We start from the raw sequence: 19,161 nt of genomic DNA, 5'->3' as shown, positions 1-19,161 counted from the left end.
CCTGTCGTGGCTCAGCGGTAAAGAAGCCAACTAGGATCCATGAAGACGTGGGTTCAATCCCTGGCCTCGCTCAGTGGGTTAAGGATCCAGCGTTGCCGTGAGCTGTGGTGTAGGTTGCTATGGCTGTGGCGCAAGCTGACAACTGCAGCTTTGATTTGACCCCTAGCCTGAAACTTTCATATGCTGCAGGTGCAGCCCTAAAAAGCGAAAAACAAACAAACAAACAAATCTTGAGAATTCTACATAATTCTGTTGCAGAATGATGGAAATGGTGGTATACATTAAATGGAGTACAAGTCTGCAAAATAACACACTCATAGCAAGTCTGTAAAATAGCACAGGGTCACAGCATTCCAGCATGAGCCGAGGGCAGTGAGGCGCCTCAGTAAATAATTGGTGAGTGAATAAGAAGAGCTTGTTTGGGGAGAGGATGGAGGGATCAAGTGACTTGCTGGAGGTTCCACTCCCGGATGACGATGAATTCTTACCAGAATCCAGATCTTCCTGTTTCATCCAGTTCTCACGCTTCTACATGGCCAAGCTTCCAGTGATTTGCATTACTTTCGGAAACTGGTGCCTCTGGGGATCTGGGGATCAGCAGTGCTGCTGCCAAACAAAGGCATCCTGGGGCCATCTGGTGTCTGACCAAGTCGGGCTCTTAGCAGGGGCTTTGGTTCCTCTTTCCTGGTGTTAAGAACGCAGTTATTTTGATTTAAAAAATATGGTCTTTGATTTCTTGTTAAATTAGACTAAACCAAGATTCAGATGATGTCAACCATGCAAATGGAGTTCTGCCAATACATAGTTTTCAGTGCCGTAAATGTTTATCTTAGTACAAAAGTAATACGTGTTAAATACAGGAAATGATATAACAGATAAAACAGAGGGGAATTCAAAATGCCCATTATCCTACTCTACCCCAAAGAGAACCAGTATTAGTCAATTAACTGTTTGGTATATCATGTCTTCAGTTATGTATATATGCATATACACACATATATATGTACATTCATATTTATGAATTGTTTTACATATTGTTTATTTCACTTAATATTTTATGAACATCTTTCTGTATTAAGTACTCACCTACAACATAATTTTTGTCATTCCCTACTCAGTGGACACTGTTTCCAAAGACAAGAAATCTTTAAAGACAATTTGCCGTACAGATAGTCACAGCAAGAGTGAGTGATTCTCAGCCTCCACTGGTATCAGCTCACAATCCAGTGCCCTGCAAATAGGAGAGAGAGCGGGGCTGGCTGCCCCCAGTGGCCTCTGGGCCTCTGGGAGCAAGGATCCACCAGAACACCAACAGAGGAAAAGGTCACTTGACCACCTGATCCTCAGGGCCCCTCTCCTCATCCACCTTGAAGGAGGAACAAAGATTCTCACAACTTGCAGATTTTGTATGCTTCCTTCTTGAAATCATTCAAGCATTTGCACTTGGGAAGGTTGGAGACCAGAAACTGATTGGAGAATGAGGAGAACAACTTTATACATTTAATATAATTATGGAGGGTGGAATTTTTTAAAAGTCTTTTTAGGAGTTCCCTGGTGGCCTAGGAGTTAAGGATCTGACATTGTCATTGCCTTGGCTCAGGTTGGACTACTGGCCTGGGAACTCCCACATGCCCTGGGGCATGGCCAAAAAAAAAGTCCTTTTTTTTTTTGGCCACCCCAAAGCATACGGAGTTCTGGGGCCAGGGATCAGATCTGGGTTGTCACAGCTGCAGCAATGCTGGATGCTTAAGCCACAGTGCTGGGCTGGGGACTGAACCTGTGTCCTAGGACTCCAGAGACGCTGCCTATCCTAATGCACCACAGTGGGAACATTTTTTTTTTAGGGCCACACATACAGCATATGGAATTTCTGGGCTAGGGGTCAAATCAGAGCTGCAGCTGCTGGCCTACACCACAGCCACAGCAACTCAGGATCCAAGCCTCATCTTCGACCTTTGCTGCAGCTTGTGGCAATGTCAGATCCCAATGAGTAGAGCCAGGGATCAAACCCACATCCTCATGAATACTAGTCAGGTTCTTAATCCATCGAGCCATGATGGGAACTCAAAAAGTCTTTTTAATGAAGCAAAGAAATGTGTATCCAGTTCTGCATGTTGATTTAAAGTGATGAATTGCAGGCAAGGGAGGATGTGTGTGCACGAGAGAGAGAGAGAGAGTGTGTGTGTGTTTGTGTGTGTGTGTGTGTAAGAGAGACAGAGAGACAGAAAATGGGAGTGGAAAGCTAGGTAGAAAAGGAATGATTCTCTTTTTCTTTTTTTTTTTGGCCATGTCCAGGACACGTGGAAGTTCCCGGGCAAGGCATCCGACCCATACCACAGCAGCAACCTGGGCCCCAGCAGTGGCAATGCCAGATCCTTCACCCACTGAGCCACCAGGGAATTTCAGGAAGGAATGATTTTCTATCCTGTAGGAACTGAATCGTCATCATCACTCCACACTCTTGCGCATACAAGTTATACCTGTACCTTTGCTCCCTCCGGGATGAATAGTTACACTTCACAGTTGTCACTACTCTCCTTGCCTCAGCCCTCTTTTACTTTCCTTCTTCCCTTTGAATGTTCCAGGTAAGTTCTTTGGGCCCAGACTCTCCCCAGTCTGTCTGCTCAAGACCCCCTAGCTAGAGATTCGAGGGGAAACACAGGCTTTGCTAGGAGAGGTTGGAGCTGGGAAGAGCAAGGCTGCTTCCAGCTCTCCATGCCTTCACCCCGGCTGGACCCCAGTGGAGAAAGGAAGAGCGTTCAGTGGCCCTGGATACCAACCGGGGCTGAGCTGGGAGCTGCCCCCCTCGAAGAGATCCAGTCCAATTTCAAAGTCCCTTCAGCCCCAGAGCCACAGAATAAGGGACCTCAGTTCAGAAGCTTAACTTTAGAGAAATCTCAACCCTTACCAGTGCAGCATTCATCCAATGCTTGTATTTCTCCTTTTCACTTTCATTCTCCCCTAAGGAAATTGATGACAAGTCTTAATCTGTCTTCAATGTGATGGATTTATACAAATAGCTGTAAATACATATAAAACATTGATTTGGACTACATTTCTATTGTAATATTTAGCGAATGGAAGAAATGCGTATGCAAGGTTCTGACCCTGAAGCTGAAGACCAGATATCTTTCTAGTTGAAACAGGAAACCACTATGACCCTCCTCGGCCTGGAAATCTCCTTAGTATGTACCAGTAGATATTGAACCCATCAAAGACTGACAGTTCTACTTGAAAGTCAATCAGAGAACCTCCCCCGGAGAGTTCCCATTGTGGCTCAGCAGTAACAAACCCAACTAGCATCCATGAGGACGAGGGTTTGATCCCTGGTCTTGCTCAGTGGGTTAAGGATCTAGCATTGCCATGAGCTGTGGTGTAGGTCGAAGATGCAGCTTGGATCCAGTGTTGCTGTGGCTGTGGTGTAGGCTGGCAGCTGTAGCTCCCATTCAACCTCTAGCCTGGGAACCTCTATATGCGATGGGTGCAGCCCTAAAAAGAAAGAAAGAAAGAAACAAACAAACAAACAAAAGCCTCCCCCACCTTCCCAGTGGCTCACTCAACAATCAAATGCTGTCATGAGGGTCCCTTCTTTAGTCTATAAACCTCACTCTCCCCTTACGCACCTTCGATTCCCTACCAGAAGGAAAGCGATGGTAGCTGACTCCTCTCCTAGAGTGAGATTTAGGTAATTTTATGCCATTTGTCAGAAAGACAAAACACGAATACACTCTTATCCAGATGCATAATATAAACTAGCATGTTGGGCTCCCTCCGTTGTGAACAGAGGTGGGCAGACTGTGGGATCCAATACACCTCACTCATCCGGGACCCTTTCCACCCAAATCTGCCTGTCCTTCAAATGGGTACTTATGGGTCATGCCCCTATGGTAAGTGGGGAGCCCTTTCAGCTTGTGCTCTCCCCTCCTCTTTTCTAGCCATCTAAAGCTTAACATTCTATATTTAAAGAGGTATTCTTTTTTTTTTTTTTTACCATTTCTTGGGCCATTCCCAAGGTACATGGAGGTTCCCAGGCTAGGGGTTGAATCAGAGCTGTAGCCGCCAGCCTACACCAGAGCCATAGCAACACGGGATCCAAGCTGCGTCTGCAACCTACACCACAGCTCATGGCAACACCGGATCCTTAACCCCCTGAGCAAGGCCAGGGATCGTACCCGAAACCTCATGGTTCCTAGTCGGATTCGTTAACCACTGAGCCACGATGGGAACTCTCCTAAAGATGTATTCTAATGAACATGATATTTCAAATCAACTATACTACAATAAATTAAAAAAAAAAAAGATGTATTCTCTGGGGTCCAAGACTATTCTTCATGTAGCTCGGGAAGAAAGTCCGCATCTCCATAAGATGAGAGATGGATTCAGGGGAGATACAGAGAAACTCATCTTAGGCTTGTCTAGGAGGGCTATTGACAAAGGCGATAGAACCTCTTAAAGGAGAAATACCATAGGCGTCACCAGATTTCGAGGAGTTGGCTAAGGACAGAGTAAGTGCCCAGCTGACTGAAGATGCACTTTTTTTTTTTTTTTTTTTTTTTTCCCAACAGTTTCTGGAGCACAGGCCTAGCCCAATGCAGCGCAGCTCCTCCTTGCTTCTGCCATTAAGCAGCTAGCTCTCTACTCTTTCTATTTTCCAGGTGGAGGCAGACAAAATCCACTGGGTTCCCCAAGGTCCAGGGCACTTATCAAGCTCTCTAAGTGGTCCCATTAGGGATGGAGTAGGATAGTTACACAGGTAGTTGTAGAAGTCCCAGTAGGGGGCCATAGATAGAGAGGGAAACCCTGGGAACTTTGAGAGACCCTGTTAAGTTAATCACTCAAGAAAGCCATCAGAACATAGTGGAACAAAGCAGGCTTAACTATAAAACCGTAAATAAAAGCAGATATGCCTCAGGTCATTAAGTGAAAGATAAAATGAGGTCTGCATTCAATTTCAGCAAGATAATGATCCTCGAATGCATTCAAGTTCAGCAAGATAATGGTCCCGGAGTCCCTGTCATGGTGCAGTGGTTGATGAATCTGACTAGGAACCATGAGGATGTGGGTTCGATCCCTGGCCTCACTCAGTGGGTTAAAGATCCGGCGTTGCTGTGAGCTGTGGTGAGCTGTGGTGTGGTGTAGCCATGCAGATGTGGCTTGGATCTGGCATTGCTGTGGCTGTGGTGTAGGCCAGTAGCCATAGCTCCAATTTGACCTCTAGCCTGGGAACCTCCATATGCTGCAGGTGCGGCCCTAGAAAAAAACAAAAAAACGAAAAACAAAACAAAACAAAACAAAATCAAGATAATGGTCCTTAGGACCAACGACAGGAATTTAAGGGAAGGAAGACATTCCAAAGGAGAAGACCCTCATTATAGAGAACCTGAGATGATTCAACATATTTCAGCATATGTTACCACCCTCCTGCTGGTTTGAATAAACACCATGATGGTCCTAGTTTGACCTCATAGGGTCAAATACTCTCTTACCTGACATGAAGGAGGAGCTAGTGATGTCAGCCTGACGTCTACTCCCAGAATGAGGAGGAAGGCTATCTTTATCCCCCCCTTCCCACTTTCCTTGGATTATAAAAACGTAGACCACCTAATCCTCGGGGCAGAGCCTCCTCACCTGCTCACTTGTATCCTTCACAAGTGTCCGTTTCTTTCTTTTTCTTTCTTTCTTTCTTTCTTTTTCTCTTTCTTTCTTTCTTTCTTTCGTCTTATTTAGGGTCACACCTATGGCATATGAAAGTTCCCAGGCTAGAGGTCAAATTGGAGCTATGGCTACTGGCCTACACCACAGCCACAGCAACGCCAGATCCTGCTCTGCTGAGATACAAAGAAATGGAGCCTCAGTAAGTTTGGACACCAGGTGAATGCTTCTAATTTAAAAAACCATGGGTTCAAGTCCCAATCTGGGTTCGAGTCAGAGGTGTTTTGGCTTCAGTCTCAAGAAACTTCCTTTAAGTTGTGGTGCCCTCCTGTCCCCATCTTGCCACTTGTTAATGTGAATGGATTTTTTTTTTTTTTTTTTTTGCTATTTTAGGGCCACACCCGTGGCATATGGAGGTTCCCAGGCTAGGGGTCTAATCAGAGCTACAGCTGCCAGCCTATACCACAACCACAGAAACGCCAGATCTTTAAGTCACTGAGTGAGGCCAGGGATTGAACCCACATCCTCATGGATACTAGTCAGCTTCATTACCACTGAGCCACGAAGGGTACTCCCTGTGAATGGCTTTTGACAAGAGAAACATAGTAGGGTTGGGACACTGAGAATCTAGGAGGGAAGAGGATAAGGAAAAAGGCCAGTGAGCCATTTAATTCAGCCTAGGACCAGCCCCACAGCCCCACTGCCCGGGCACAGAGGGAAGCAGCTCCCAGCAGTTCTGCTGTCCCTTGCCAGCCTCTCTTTCCCATCACTGACCCTTTCTCTTGCTTTCATAGTCGACTTGCTTATTTTGGTGATGAATGTTTCATGAGCATTCAGCTTGTATCCATCTGGCTCAAACATAGCCTGGGGGTGCAAATTCCAAATCCCTAGCACTTACAGAAATCAGAGAGGGAGAGCCAGAGAGCAACAGGTCCAGTCTGATGAGAAGGGCTGGTGGCAGGAGTAGGGTTCTGAGAAGAAACACTCCATCCAGTCTAAAGGGTGGTAGGAGCAGGGGCGAAGGAGAAGAGCAGGAGCCAGAGAGGGTTTTTTCCTTGGTGATGCCTGATCTGCGTTTTAGAGGAGATGCTGAGTTTAGCAAGGCAGAGAGGGTGGGGTGATATTTGATTACCAGATTCTGACCATCCTGTAAGCTATTTCTGGGCATCAGTTGGTCCCAAGCCTGAAAGAAAAGCACCACTTAAAGCAGTTAATTTGCCACATCAATGTAGAATTATAAACCAATGTAGAAGTGTAGAAACTCTTAGGCTGTATGATAGGATTTAAGGTATTATGTGTACCTATAAACTAGTAACCAATATTATCTTCACAAGATCTTCCCTTTTCTTATCCTCTGCTTCCCTCTTTTTTTTTACTATATATATATATATATATATATATATATATTTTTTTTTTTTTTTTTTTTTTTTTTTTTTTTCTGAAGAGAGATATTTCTGCACTAAATGAAACTGAGCAGGACCCGGTGGGGCTTGTGAACCGATGCTGAAGTTGGCAGTTGTCATCAGCCTCTACCCCTGCCCCCCGCCAGTGGAGCTCAGGGTGGAGACCAGGAGTGGGGCACTCTGAGCTCTGGGAAAACTGGCAGAACAGGTCTTCAGACGGTTAGATAGTTTTAGGAGATTTTATGAGCCCAATTCTTCCATCTCCTCATATCTAGAAAAACACTAAAGTCCTTCAATGATGACTGATGTCTGTGACTAGTAGTGACGTAACTAAGCAGGGCCCTGTGGGGCTCCTGGGCACAAAAGCCTTTCTGTGTCCCCATTTCCTATTCTTAGGAAATGGGCCTCATTCAGCCTCCAGGACCTTCCCTGAGTTCTAAGGAGCAGGTTCAAAGACAGTTGCTGATCAGGGAAGGAAGGGGATGCGAAGACCAGGGAGGAACAGTCAAGAAACAACAGTACAGCCTCGGGGCAGGATCCTGGTTCCCTCTCAAGGGATACACATGATGATATAGGCATCTTATACACCTAAGAGAAAAGTTATATTTCTTATGCTTCTTTTAGAAATGAATACTTTAAAACTGAACAGCTTAGAGTCCTTCCTTGTCTGTCTCCCTGGCTTAATTGCATCCTAAACACAATCACTCATAAGCTAAAAATTAAGCACCCTGAGCACAATTGCCTGTGGGTTAAAGATGATGAGCACATGTCATTTTTCAGGAACTTTCCTAGTTTGTTTGAATCGCTGATCTATATGCCCTTTTCTTTCTTTTTTTTTTTTTTTGGATGTAATTTTATTATTTTTTTATAATGATCATAACAATCTAATTTCACAGGATTTCCATCCCACAGCCCAAGCACATCCCCCCACCCCCCAAACCGTCTCCTCCAGAGACCACAGGTTTTTCAATGTCTGTGAGTCAGCATCTGTTCTGCAAAGTTCAGTCTGTCCTTTTTTCAGATTCCGCATGTCAGTGAAAGCATTTGATGTTGGTGTCTCATTGTCATATGCCCATTTCACAAGTACCGTTATTCTAGGCAATATCCCAGAAGACCACCACCACGATCATGCTGATGCTGGAAAGATGACATCAGAATCTGAGTTCTTGTTCATGGTGCTGAAGAATCAACCTCGTGAACCAACAGGCAGCAAGCAAGCAAAGTCTTTATTACAGGAAAGCAAACAGCTCCCAGCACAGACACTGGGAGGAGGAGGAAGAGTCCCACTCTCTATTGTCCTATAGGTGTTTTTAATCCCTTAAAGAGGGGGGTACCAATGTGGGGTCCAGAAGGATGTAGTTTTCTCCCATTGGCCTTGCCCAGTTACCTCTATCAGTCCTTGTCCAATAGGAGTCTTAGAGGTGGAAATGCCCCAAAAGTTTTAAGGTTTCTTTGCTCTTCTCTTCTTAGACTGAGAGTCGCCATTCCTCTCATTCCTTTTCTATCAGTTGAGGAGTGGGTTAGTGATTTCAATGGCCACATCAAAGAATGCAACGAAACCCACGCTCCTACACTAACTACAGTGTTACCATCCTGCCTCAACACCAAGATCTCCCCACTCCAGCTTTGATGAAGAAGATCCCCCCAAAGAAAGAAGAGTGCATGTCTGCCCAATCCTGATTCCTATCTGAAAACCTCCTTTTTCTCCTTTTTACTATAAAACTCCCTGCAATTCTTCCCAACTTGGGGGGGGCGGGCACAGTCTTTAAGGCATTGGCCTGCTATGGCCCCCTTTTGCCTGGCAAAACAATAAAGCTATCTTTTTCTCCTTTACCCCAAACTCTGTCTCTGCATTTCAATTTGGCACCAGCAGATAGAGGCCGAATTTTGGCAACAGAAATCTTGACGAGACCAGCAGCCAAACTTCTGTAAAATGTGTGCATGGCTGCATGCACCTCCCCCTTGTTGGCAAATAAGATAACTCTGGCTCGGGTCGTCAGTGTTGAAAAGTGAGACATGTGGACAAGGGGACATCTTGACAAGGCTCCTTACTTCTGCAGAAGGGCGCAGGTGCTCAAAAAGTGTGCACGCTGAAGCTAAGACCCTCTCTCTTTATCCCTAATGCAGGTGGTAGCAGGTGGTATACCTGTCCCCTTCCCATTGGTCAGGTCAGGGTGCACATTCTTCCCGATTGGCCAGTTGAAACAAACTGTTGCTGGGAGAAAAGGTAAAGAGGAAGGGGGTCGCAGGGGGGTGTTTCAGCCGAAACTGGAGCAAAATGGAGTAACCAAGATTTCCTTTGATAGAAAAGACATTATGTTACTTTCCACACCCTTCAGCTTGATGACTTACTCCCCCTTTCCTCTTTGGAATACTGCCTCCTGGGCTGTAAAGTGAACAAAACCAAAGAGGTCATAGTCAGGGTGAGAACAAAGGTGAGCCAGTAAGCCCTGAGGGAACTCGGGAAAGAAACAAAGAAGACTGGCCTACAGCTGAGGTGCATATCAAAAGAGTGATTCCAGTTCTCATTGTGGCTCAGTGGTTAATGAATCTGACTAGGAACCTTGAGGTTGTGGGTTCCATCACTGGCCTTGCTCAGTGGGTTAAGGATCCAGTGTTGCCATGAGCTGTGGTGTAGGTCACAGATGTGGCTCGGATCCCGAGTTACTACAGCTCCAATTAGACGCCTAGCCTGGGAACCTCCACATGCCGAGGGTGTGGTCCTAGAAAAGACAAAAAGACCAAAAAAAAAAAAAAAAAAAAAAAAAAAAAGAGTGATTCCAGTAGGCCCAGACCTTTACATCTTCCCACAGAAACTGGTTTTCTGTAAATCTGGTTATCTGTAAATCTTTTGTTCCTACTACCTTCCTTTTGTTGCAAAAACTCATATATCCTACCTCTCCCCTCACCACAGAGCAGTTTCTTTAGGGCTACCTGAGATGCTGTCTCCTGGGCTTAAATCCTAATTTCACCCCAAATAAAACTTAAGTCTCAACTTTCAGATTATGCTTTTTTTTTTTTTAAGTTGACAAGCCTTGGGCACGAAAGACTTTCTCCCCCATTTCTTGTTTGTAGAAAATAGGCCTCCTTCAGCCGGCCTCCAAGACCTCCCCTGAATTCCAAAGGGCAGATTCAAACAGTTGCTAATCAGGGAAGGGAGGGGATGCAGAGACACAGGAGGAGCAGTCAAGGACAGCCTTGGGGCAGAGTCCTGGGTCCTCCTCAAGGGATATACCTCACAGTATCTTTGAGCGCTTCTGCAGAACGAAGCCCCACAACAAATGGAAGATGATAACTGTCTGATGAAACATTGCTCATTCCAGAGAGAAGGTCACAGTTTGATAACCTTGAGACCCACCGAAGCCCATCAGGAGACTACCTGAGGACAGATGATCTCTATAGACTAAAGGAATGCAGACCCTGCACACGCCCTGATCCATATCAGCAACCCCATCCTTGAACCCTTTGATAGGGATATGGTAGGCACAGGTAGTTAAAGTCCTGATGAGGGACCACAGATAAAAAGGGAAACTTAGGGGACTTTGGAAGACAGCTTCAGTTAAAAATTGCTAAAGAAAGCCATCAGCACAAGGCAGGCTTGCTTGACTAGTGGAGGTGTGAGAATTGCCTCTGGTTGTTTGGGGGTTGGGGGTGGGAGATGGGATGAAGCCTGCACTCAGATTCAGACCTAGGGCAGGAGTTTGAGGACCACCCTTCTGCTGATTTGAATATACACTTTACTGGATACCAAGGAGGAGCTAGCACTCCCAGAAAGGATGAGGTGCTCTTTTCCAGACCCCCACTCCCCTTGAATGACATAACTGTAGCCCACCAGATCCTTGGGGCAGAGCTTCCTTGCCTGCCCATGTGCCCCTCTTACAAGCATCCTAGCCTAATAAATCTATTCCTTGTCTATCACTTTGTCTCTCGCTGAATTCCTTCTGTGCAGAGACATGAAGAACCTGAGCCTCGGTGAGTCCAGATACTGGGTGAGGGATTCCAATTTAAAACCATGGGTTCAAGTCCCAATCTGGGTATACGCTAGGTTCAGGCCATTACTGCTGTAAGTTTCACCTTTGCCTGGCAAAGTAAGAAAGCTGTTCTTTATCATTTCACCCAAAACTCTGTCTCTGAGATTCAATCTGGTGCACAGAGGCCAAGTGTCGGCATCATAAAGAGGAAAATTAACTTACCCAAAGACATCATCTGGGGGAAGATCTGCATGACTTTCTCAAATGGACATTAGGTGATATTGTGCAATTAACTTATTTTTCGGAGCTATTTGTAGATGAAGTCTTATGCCTGCAACTTACCTTAAAGACTGGTGCGGGTGCTCTCTTGTGCGGTGGGTTAAGGATCTGGTGTTGTCACTGCAATGGTTCAGGTCGCTGCTGTGGCGGCAGTTCAATCCCTGGCCTGGAACTTCGTTGAAAACAAAACAAAACACCCATGCACACACAAACTGGTGGGGATGGAAAGGAGAGACAGAGTGAAAGCAAATATGGGAAATGCAAGATGTAAATAATTATTGAATCTGTTAGAGGGTATATGTATTTATTATACCAGTTTTCAGTTATTCTATGGTTTAAATTAAAAAATAAAAAGTTGGGAGTTCCTGTTGTGGCTCAGCAGTTATGAACCTGACTAGTATCCATGAGGATTTGGTTCAATCCTGGCCCGGCCCAGTGGGTTAAGGATCTGGCATTGCTGTGAGCTGTGGTATAGGTCACAGACACGGCTTATATCCTGCATTGCTATAGCTGTGGCATAGGCTGGCAGCTGTGGCTCTGATTTGACCCCTAGCCTGGGCACTTCCCTATGCCGTGGGTATGGCCCTAAAAAACAAAAACCACCCCTCCCATGCTCAAAAAACCATTGGGAAAATATAAGTGGGTTGATAGTGTGGAAAAAAGTAATGAATTGGTCAGTAGTAGTTCCTTTCAGTCGGTGTAAAAACTGCTTTGCCAGAGTTCCCATAGTAGCTCATTGGTTAACGAACCTGACTACTATCCATGAGGACTCGGGTTTGATCCCTGGACTTGCTCAGTGGGTTAAGGATCCAGCGTTGCTGTGAGCCGTGGAGTAGGTTGCGGTTCTGATCCTGAGTTGCTGTGACTGTCAGCTCTGATTCGACCCCTAGCCTGGGAACCTCCATATGCCTCGGGTGGAGCCCTAAAAAGGCAAAAAAGCCCCATGTCTTTCAATGGTACCAGGGTTGGCATGGCATGCAAAGCCTTTCTGACCCAGCCGTTGGCTTATCACCCCAGCCTCTTCTCTCTCCTCTCTCCTCCAGCAATCTACTGCCACTGCCACCATGCTAAGTTATTTAGTATCTCCCCAAGTGCCATGTCCTCTCTTATTGTTGGATCTTGCCAAAGATGAAAAGACAAAAAACAAAAAACAAACAAACCAAAACTTGCTTTGCTTTCACATAATACATATTACATGTACCATCTTTGTATTTTCATCTGAATTCCCATCTTAAAGTGTTAAGCTGCCAGAATACAGTCCCATATTCATAATTTTTCTCTTGTCCACTGACACAAACCTAGATGCTCAGACATTATAAGTGGAGATGACAATCACTCACCCTTACAATTCTCACCTTATAAAAAAGGTCAGATTCTCACCTTTAATTGCAAGGCATTTAAATCAGGTATGTTTCCTATAGCATTTAATTAGGTGAGCATTAAATCTAAGTAGATAATAAGCAAGGTCTGTATTTGGCAAGAAGTTGTAAGTGTGCCTTGAATAAGGCTGTCGTTCGCTCAGCTTTTCTCAGAGCAAAGCAGTCATTCTGCAGCTGTTCCATTAAAACAAACAAATAAAATCTCTCTGGTCAAAACCAGTTAGTAAAATACTGCATATTATCTTCTCTGTCTTGGAAATTCATGTTAGCTATTAGAATTAAAAATGTTGCATGAGTTCCTGTTGTGGCTCAGCGGGTAAAGGACCCAACACAGTGTCTGTGAGGATTCAGGTTCAATCTGTGCCTCACTCAATGGGTTAAGAATTCAGCATTGCTGCAAGCTGTGGTGTAGGTCTCAGGTGCAGCTTGGATCCGGTGTGGCTGTTGTGTAGGCCAGCAGTTGCAAATCCAATTAGATCCCTGGCCCAGGAACTTCTGTATGCCACAGGTGCAGCTGTAAAAACAAATAAATAAATAAATAAAGCCCATATTTCTTATTAAAAAAAAAGTTTCAAAGTTCTGCTTTCTGATAATGGAGGAGTAGCTTCTATTGGACAAACTTTTCTGCAGATAACAACTAAAAATCCTGGAAAAAATATTTGAAAAAACTACCTGGGGAGTTACCATTGTGGTGCAGTGGAAATGAAACTGACTAGTATCCGTGAGGATGTGGTTTGATCCCTGGCCTTGCTCAGTGGGTTAAGGATCCGGTGTTGCTGTGAGCTGTGGTGTAGGTTGTAGATGCAGTTTGGATCCTGAGTTGCTGTGGCTGTGGTGTAGGCTGGCAGCTACAACTCTAATTTAACCCCTGGCCTGGGACCGTCCATATGCCACGGGCGGGGCCCTAAGAAGCCAAAAAACAAACAAACAAACAAACAAAAACTACCTGAAAACTCTAGAAAGCAATGAAAAGCAAGCACGAACTGGAGTAGAGCTTACATTTGGAAGCAGCAAATGACTGCTTTTTTTTTCCACTGTGGGAAGGCCCTGGTCTCTGTAAAGCAAGGAGACTGAAATTAAGTAGAAAACTCTCAGTTTTACTTGATTGAAGAACGAGAGGACAAATTCAGTGAGACCACAACAGCGTGAAAGAAGGGGGAGAATCCTAGGAAGAAGAAAGCCTGTAAGGAGAGCCTTAAATTCTGCATGTAAACCCTTATTCACATCTCTGACTGACCCTGAACTATATATTCCTGGGCAGATTCCAAGAAGTCCATCTAAGGCTAAAAGAACTGAGCAGAGACTTCAGTTGCTGCTTGCTACAAAGTAAAATAGTTTACAGTTTCAATCTGCCTTAGTCAGTACTCTTCAGAGGAATGTAACAGAACCCAGAGTCTCTTCAACCATTCACAATATCTGGGATACAATAAAAATCGGTGGACATACAAAGAATTACCTAAATGTAGTCCATATTCAAGAGAAAAGGCAGTAAATAAGAATTCATCTCAGAATGATCAATACATTGGTATTAACAAAGATTATAAAGCAGCTATTGAAGTTACACTCAGGAACAGAAATGGAAATATGTTTGTAATAAATAGACAAAGAAATCCATGCCCATACACATCCTAATCAAACACTCAAAAACAAAAGCTCAAGGAAAAATCTTGAAAGCAACAAGAGAGAAAACAGTCTAAGGGGAAAACAATGTAAATGATCACAGATTTCTCATCAGAAACTGTAGAGGCCAGAAAGGAATGTTAACATTTGCCAAGTGCTTAAAGAAAAAACTGGCAACCCAGAATTCAATATTCACTGGGAATATCTTTCAAGAATGAAGAGAAAATAAAGTCATTCTCAGACACAAGAAAAGAGAATTTGTGGCCAGCAGACATACCCTAAAAGAGAGTAAAGAGAGATTTCTGAACTGAAAGGAATTCTGGAACATCAGGAAGAAAGGAAGAACAATAGGGTAAATATATAGGGTAAAAACAATAGATTTTATTTGGGGTTTTCTAAATTTTGACAGTTGAATCAAAAATTATAATACTGTCTAATGTGATTCTCAATAGGTAGAGGAAATACTTAAGACAACTGTAATAAAAATGGTGTGTGTGGGGTAGAGGATATAAATGGAATGGGGGAGAGTAAGTGGATATAAAGATAAAAGAGTATGTATCATGAGCAATCTTTTGTGTGAAGCAATAATTCTGACCATTGATGGTGGTGGTGGTTTCATGGATCTACACATGATAAAGTGGCAAAGAACTATACACTCACATTGTAACAATGTCAATTTTATATTATACCATACTTACGTAAGATAAAATCGTTGAGGCAAACTGGGTCAAAAATACACACAAGATATCTCTATACTATCTTTGCAAGTTCCTGTGAATCTATAATTATTTCAAAATTAAAAGTTTTTTATTTTTAAAAAATTACTTATTTATTTATTTGTTTGGCTGCACCCATGGCATGTGGAAGTTCTGGGGCCAGGGACTGGAGCCACAGCAGTGAAAATGCTAGATCTGTAATGTGCTGTGCCACCTGGGAACTCCTTAAATTTTTTTTCTTTTTTTTTTTAATGGCTGCATCTGCAGCATACGGAAGTTTCAGACTAGGGGTCTAATTGGAACTGCAGCTGCTGGCTACAGCCACAGCCACAGCCACACCACATCCCCGAGTTGTGTCTGTGACCTACAATGCAACTTGTGGCAATGTCAGCTCCTTAACCCACTGAGCAAGGCCAGGGATTGAACCTGTGTCCTCATAGATACTAGTTGGGTTCTTAACCCACTGGGCCACAATAGGAACACCTTAAAAATTTTTCTTAAGTAGAAGAGGGAATATAAAATACAGGAATGTAAAATAACTTGGACTCTTATTTACTAAAAAAAAAAAAAAAAAAAGAAAAAAAAGAACAGAGCCACAGTGACCTGGAAACAGTATCAAAAGCTCAAACACATAGTAAATGGAGTTCTAGAATGAGAAGAAATAATGGGGGAGAAAAATATTTGAAGACACAATGGCTAAATTTCCCAAATTTGATAAAAGATGCTAACATTTATAGATTCAAGAAAATCAGTAAACCCAAAGCCTGATTTTTTTAAAAAGTGTACACCCAGGTGTATCATAATTAAAATCCTGAAAACCAAAGGTAAAAAGAACATCTTGAAAGCAGCCAGGAACAAAAGACACATTACATACAAGGGGAAAAAAATGATACAACCAACAACTGTCTTAACATTATAGATTATTAAGGCCAAAACACAGCAAAATGACATCTTTTGGGTGCCAAAATGAAAAATCTGCCAACCCAGAATTCTATATCCAGAGAATATATCCTTCAAAACTGGTAAGTATGTAGATATTTTTAGAGAAATGAAAACAAGAATAATTTAATCAGCAAAACTGCACTAAAGAATTACCAGTATAAGTTCTTTGGGATGAGGGTAAATGATGCCAGCTGGAAACTTCGACTTCAGGAGAGGATGCAGAACACTGGAAAAGCAAATACGTGGGTAAATTTTAAAAGGCCATTTTTGCGTTTTTTTTTTTTTCTTTTTGTTGGTGGGGGTAAGATCTTTTTATTTGAAATATGGTCTGGGTAACACGACTGTAGTACTTTATTTCTTTAAAATGTCCCTTCATTTCTTTAAAATGTCCCTTGTGACACAGTGCACTAAGGATCTGGCATTGTCACTGCAGTGGCAGGTCACTGCTATGGTGTGGGTTCAATCCCTGCCTTGGGAACATCTACATGCCACAGACGCAGTCAAAAAATATGTATATTATATAAAGCAAAACTTTCTTTCCCCTTTTTAGGGCTGCACCTATGACATATGGACGTTTCCAGGCTAGGGGCTGAATTGGAGCTACAGCTGCTCACCTTTGCTCCAGCCACAGCAAACCAGATCAGAGCCTGTGACCTCCACTGCAGCTGGAGGCAACACTGGATCAAATCCACTGAATGAGGCCAGGGATTGAACCCCCATCCTTATGGATACTGGTCAGATTCTTAACCCACTAAGCAACAATGGGAACTCCATAAGGCAAAACTTTTAATACTATATTGTGAGTTTGTAATATATGCAGTTGTAATACAGAAGACAAGAGTACTGAGTTGGTTTAGTTTTCATAAATCAAAGTATTTCACCTATTAACAGAATTGGAGAGAAAAACAGTACAATTATTTCAGTAGATGCAGAACAATCATTTGGCACAATTTAACAATTTAACTCAAGATTTTTAAAAAACACTAAGCAAGTTAAGCTTCTTTAACCTGATGAGGGCTGTATATCACATATTTAATGATAAAATATTGAATATTTTCCCTCTTTGATAGTGAACAAAGTAAGAATGTTCCCCCACACCAATTTATTGATTGCAACATTTTGACATGTATAAAAATTTAGGATTGAGTATTTGATGAATAAGAGGATGGATACATGGAGAGAAATATGGTAAAGCAAATATAGCAAACTGTTAATTACAGACTCTGATGCGGTAGGTATATGCATGTTCACTCTGTAATTCAACTTTTTGGTATGCTTTAAAATGTTCATAGTAAGATCTTGGGGGAAAAGTCGGCAAAGTCTTATATTAGAGAAACCTATTTGTTCGTTTAACTCTGTCTCCCAAACTTCTTTTTCCTTTTTAAAAATTTTATTTTATTGATGTATGGTTGATTTACAATGTTGTGTTAATTTCTACTGCATAGCAAAGTGATTCAGTTATTAATAGATATACATTCTTTTTCATATTCTTTTCCATTATGGTTTATCACAGGATATTGAATATAGTTCCCTGTGCTGTACCGTAGGACCTTGTTTTCTATCCATTCTGTATATAATAGCCCGAATTTCTTTTTTCAACAAAACAAAATAAATAAAACTCCTAAGGAAAATGTAACTACCCCTGTAGCACATATTCTGGAAAACATTACCTATTTAGATTTAGTCTACACTCATTTAGGTTTTTAAAATAAGAATGGTGTTTCACATGCACTGATGTATAGCAAACCACCCTAAAACACAGTGGCTTAAGATGAGGACAATTTGTTATTTCTCATGATTCTGTGGATTGACTGGAGCTCAGCTGGGTAGTTTTATTGATCTTACCTGGAACCTCTCATGCAACTGAGCTCATCTGAAGCTCAAATATCCAAGATGATTTCTCACCCCCTAGGGTCTCTCTGTGAAGCCTTCAGGTGGCCTGGTCTAGCCTTCCTCAACAGCATAGTGGCTCAGCTCCAAGAAAAGGAAACAGATGTTTTGAGTTCAGTAAGACTTTGTCAGTCTTTATTCTAGTACCTCCCATTCATCTGAGTGGGCCCCTCCCTGAGAATCGTTCACTGCCCACTTGTGTTTCCTATCCCCAACTGTCAATTCTGCTCTCCACCATGAGTTTCCTCTCTTTACCACATAGTTCTTGATATCTCATCATTTCAGCCTGCCACGAGCCATCACGGCCCTACATCATGATCTGGACCAGGGATTGGCAAACTCTGGGCCTGCGGGCTCAATGTGGCCTGCACTGCTATTGTAAACAAGGCTTTATTTGAACATAGTCATACTCATTCATTTACTATTGTTTCTGGCCTCTACTGGCTACGATGGCAGAGTTGAACAGTTGCAACAGAAACTGTAGTCCACAAATCTACTTGGCTCTGTAGATTTTTTCCTGATCCCTTATGGCTCCTGTTTCTAGGCATTCATTTAGGTGCCATTCTCACTGACTTATTCTTCAAGTATTTTCCAGTCCAAGCACCTACAAGAGAGAAAACCCAAATCCTCTGAAATCCTCATTCCTCAATCTGGAGTGAAATGAGAGAGGACATCCTCATTTCATGCCAGGCCATTCCATAGTGAGCTGGCCAGCTATGGAGAGGCTGCACATGGTCCCCCCCCCCCCCCCCCCGCCGCCGCTTCCTCCAATTAGCTGTGGCTGAGGAAACGCAGGGAGTGTCAGTAAAACAGAGCAGCCTGGAGGGGCCAGGGCACAGTGGGCACGTGACATGTCTCGCACAACTGCAAGTCAAATTGAATGAGCTAATATATATAAAATTACATGATAACGTGTTTGAGCCATATATTTATCAAATGTCAAAAGTACTTACCAATGAAGATCACTCTGATTATAAAAAAAGATCACTCCGAAATGAACTACAGCACCCCTGTAGTGTATAACATAAATCAGTGACAAAATATGATGTAACCTATACAAATTCAATTCACATACAACATCAAAGCTCTATTGCATAATAGGGCATATAATATTAAGTTGTTATACTTATACCATAACATAAAATACCATTAACATTTCCCAGGAAACAAGAAGTAGGTGAAAAAAGATGAAATGAGCAGTTAAATTAAGATTGGATGAGTATTGGTACCACTTAGAGGCTAATTATCCTTCTTTTGGGAGTTCCTGTTCTGGCTCAGTGCATTAAGAATCCAACTAGCATCCATGAGG

At 43.0% G+C, this 19,161-nt stretch overlaps 1 protein-coding gene and 1 long non-coding RNA gene across 4 annotated transcripts; both read right to left on the bottom strand.

Annotated features, from left to right (window-relative positions):
• Window positions 1–230: 230 nt before the first annotated feature.
• Window positions 231–5,828, bottom strand: LOC106506279 (uncharacterized). Of its 2 annotated transcripts, XR_014829542.1 has the most exons (4): window positions 5,629–5,828; window positions 2,909–3,020; window positions 1,087–1,231; window positions 231–684 (listed from the first exon to the last, which is right to left on the bottom strand). It is a non-coding gene; the product is annotated as an uncharacterized LOC106506279 (long non-coding RNA). The 2 variants fall into 2 exon arrangements; XR_014829543.1 differs by lacking the exon at window positions 1,087–1,231 and having other exon boundaries at window positions 550–684; window positions 5,629–5,716.
• A 93-nt stretch (window positions 5,829–5,921) lies between these two features.
• On the bottom strand, window positions 5,922–18,862 carry LOC146395974 (uncharacterized). 2 transcript variants are annotated; one of them, XM_084999503.1, is made up of 5 exons: window positions 18,806–18,862; window positions 17,808–18,456; window positions 16,116–16,188; window positions 11,369–11,517; window positions 5,922–6,722 (listed from the first exon to the last, which is right to left on the bottom strand). In XM_084999503.1, the coding sequence occupies exons 2-5, from the start codon at window positions 17,819–17,821 to the stop codon at window positions 6,506–6,508; spliced, it is 453 nt and encodes a 150-aa protein (XP_084855629.1). In that variant the 5' UTR covers window positions 17,822–18,456; window positions 18,806–18,862; the 3' UTR covers window positions 5,922–6,505. The 2 variants fall into 2 exon arrangements, 1 of the variants encoding a protein (XP_084855629.1); XR_014829541.1 differs by lacking the exon at window positions 5,922–6,722 and having other exon boundaries at window positions 10,117–13,552; window positions 13,731–16,188; window positions 17,808–17,936; window positions 18,275–18,456.
• Window positions 18,863–19,161: the final 299 nt, after the last annotated feature.

The sequence above is a fragment of the Sus scrofa genome, chromosome 15 (assembly GCF_054392235.1).
Source record: "Sus scrofa isolate SSC_HxYL_T2T_F1_AM1 chromosome 15, Sscrofa_HxYL_maternal_Yorkshire_Landrace_v2.0, whole genome shotgun sequence".
NCBI classification, from domain to species: Eukaryota; Metazoa; Chordata; class Mammalia; order Artiodactyla; family Suidae; genus Sus; species Sus scrofa.
Note: the sequence above shows the minus strand (reverse complement) of the source record. Positions and strands in the feature narration are given on the sequence as shown.

Coding starts and splice junctions, on each gene's coding strand:
- LOC146395974 (XM_084999503.1), bottom strand. Junction 11,518..16,115: donor ATCCCAAAGAACTTATACTG/GTAATTCTTTAG, acceptor CATCCCCACCAG/TTTGTGTGTGCATGGGTGTT. Junction 6,723..11,368: donor CACCCGCACCAGTCTTTAAG/GTAAGTTGCAGG, acceptor TCTAAAACGCAG/ATCAGGCATCACCAAGGAAA.